Below are 2010 nucleotides of genomic sequence, written 5' to 3' on the forward strand. Positions count from 1 at the left end.
ACACACACACACACACACACAAACACACACACACAAACACACAAACATGCACACATACTCAGGCTTACAATCACACAATGTTATTCTGATGCATGCTCTGAGGTCATGAATACTTATACAAGATGGTTAAGATGGAAGAATTTTGATGGATGATGGTAAAGATGACCTTCTGTACTTTTCTTTGGTACAGATCAGAAGCCTAGGTCTTTTACTTCTGACTGATGTTTTTATTTGAGGGAAAAAGGAATGTTTGTTGTTTAAAAAGATGGAATTAATTTTCTAGTGCAAGCTGTTATGTACAATTCATCCAAGGAAGGGAATGTAGATGTTGAAATTTTACATGCTTTCCGTATTAATCGATTTAATTTTTCTGTATCTTCTTGTGTTATGTTCCCGCCCCTTGCTGTTATATAAAAATTGATCATACTCATACAGTGTCTCTCATTTGTGTCTATGTTTCTTTATTTCCTCCTCTCAGATCACCACAACTACTCTAAAGATAGAATACAGGTAAGTTTTTTTGTGGAATCAGGAATGGATCCCCGGCTACAGACAGTGAAAAATCTTGTCAGTTTATTAGTTTTTGAGAGTATGCAATCTGCAACTAGCACTGTGCGCTTCCAGGGAAACCCAGAATGTTTCTGAGTGTTCTTGGGACTGCTGGGGTTATAATAATAATAGTTTTTAAGTCCATAGAACTGATGTAGGGCAAGGATATGCGCTATATAAATGCAATTATTATTAATACAGTTAATATCTTGCATGCAGTTGCTCTCACATTATGAAATGTCTTTTGTCCTGACTCTCATCGGAAAGCCTGAAAGTGAGAATAGTGTACTGTAGTCCTGATTAAAAAATTGATCTTTTATTTCCATCCACTGAACAAAATTGATTTGCGTGCAATTAATGGTATTAAGTTTAAAATATGTAACTGGTTTCTTGAACATGTATCCAAAGGCAAGAAAAGCTGTTTGAAGAAAGTAGCGACGAAAATTAACCAACAGTACTTTCATACTATTTATAGTGTATGTTGACTCCTGATTTTTATTGAAGACCACAATAATTGTTTTAGGACACAAAGAAAGGTTGACTTATTCCTTTCAGTTACTTGGATGAAGCAACACACTCAATTTATGGATAATTTTACAGATGGTTGCTTGCAACACTTAAAACAACAGCTGCAGTCATGGAATGCTGGAGTTTGGTACTCTTCTCAGTTCCGTCTCTGGGTGGTTGATTGACGGGTGCTCTCGTGTGGTTTGCTCCTTCTTTACAATCAAACATCTCTCCTCCTTTTTTGTGTATGTTACTCTATTATAACACCTCAAATCTTCAGCACTTATATGACTTAATTATGCTGAAAGTCCCGTAAATTCTTACAAAAACGAATATAAACCGAGTTCAGTGAGTAACTTGTGTGTGTTTTTGTTCCCCAGGAGGATGTGCTCATGAACGACCTGGGTCCGGGTTATGCCCCCTTGGACGAGCCACGACCTCACCAGAACAAGCCGCCGGTGGGTGGCGTCCCGCTCTTCCCTAACCTGGCCCCGGTGAGTGTGGAAGGCTTTTACTTTCTTTTTCTTTTCTTCATGTTTAGTAAACACGCTTGGGGGCTCTTGTGGTCTAGAGATTACTGTATTCACCTCTCGTTCAATGGGTCCCAGGTTCGAAACCTGACTGCAGCGGAAAATTTTCTTTTCTAAAATGTTCTCTGTGGGTGGTTGGCGAGTCCTCTGGTGTGGTTTGCTCCTTCTTTCCTATCAAACATCTATCGTCCTTATCTCTCCTCCTGTTTTATGTTTGTTACTCTCTTGTAACCCCTCTAATTTTCAGCACTTATATGGCCTGATTGTGTTGCAAGTGACGTAAAACACTTATTAAAACTTGTTCTCTTTTCACTTCCTTTCCTGCTCTCTGACCATGCCCTATCATCTGCTTTTGTCTCCACTTTCTGCCCCGCACGCTTATATGGCCTTATGTAGTTCAGAGTGCAGTAAAACACTTACCCCC

At 39.2% G+C, this 2010-nt stretch overlaps 1 protein-coding gene across 1 annotated transcript in view; it reads left to right on the forward strand.

Moving 5' to 3' along the window:
* The window catches only part of LOC101861336 (catenin delta-1), a gene marked incomplete at its 5' end in the record, with an annotated part of 32023 nt that overhangs the window by 23979 nt on the left and 6034 nt on the right, over positions 1 to 2010 (forward strand). The window contains 2 exon segments of the mRNA XM_013090243.2: positions 479 to 510; positions 1437 to 1550. Coding sequence (XP_012945697.1) covers positions 479 to 510; positions 1437 to 1550 — 146 coding nt within the window.

Source organism: Aplysia californica, unplaced genomic scaffold, assembly GCF_000002075.1.
Source record: "Aplysia californica isolate F4 #8 unplaced genomic scaffold, AplCal3.0 scaffold01192, whole genome shotgun sequence".
NCBI lineage: Eukaryota > Metazoa > Mollusca > Gastropoda > Aplysiida > Aplysiidae > Aplysia > Aplysia californica.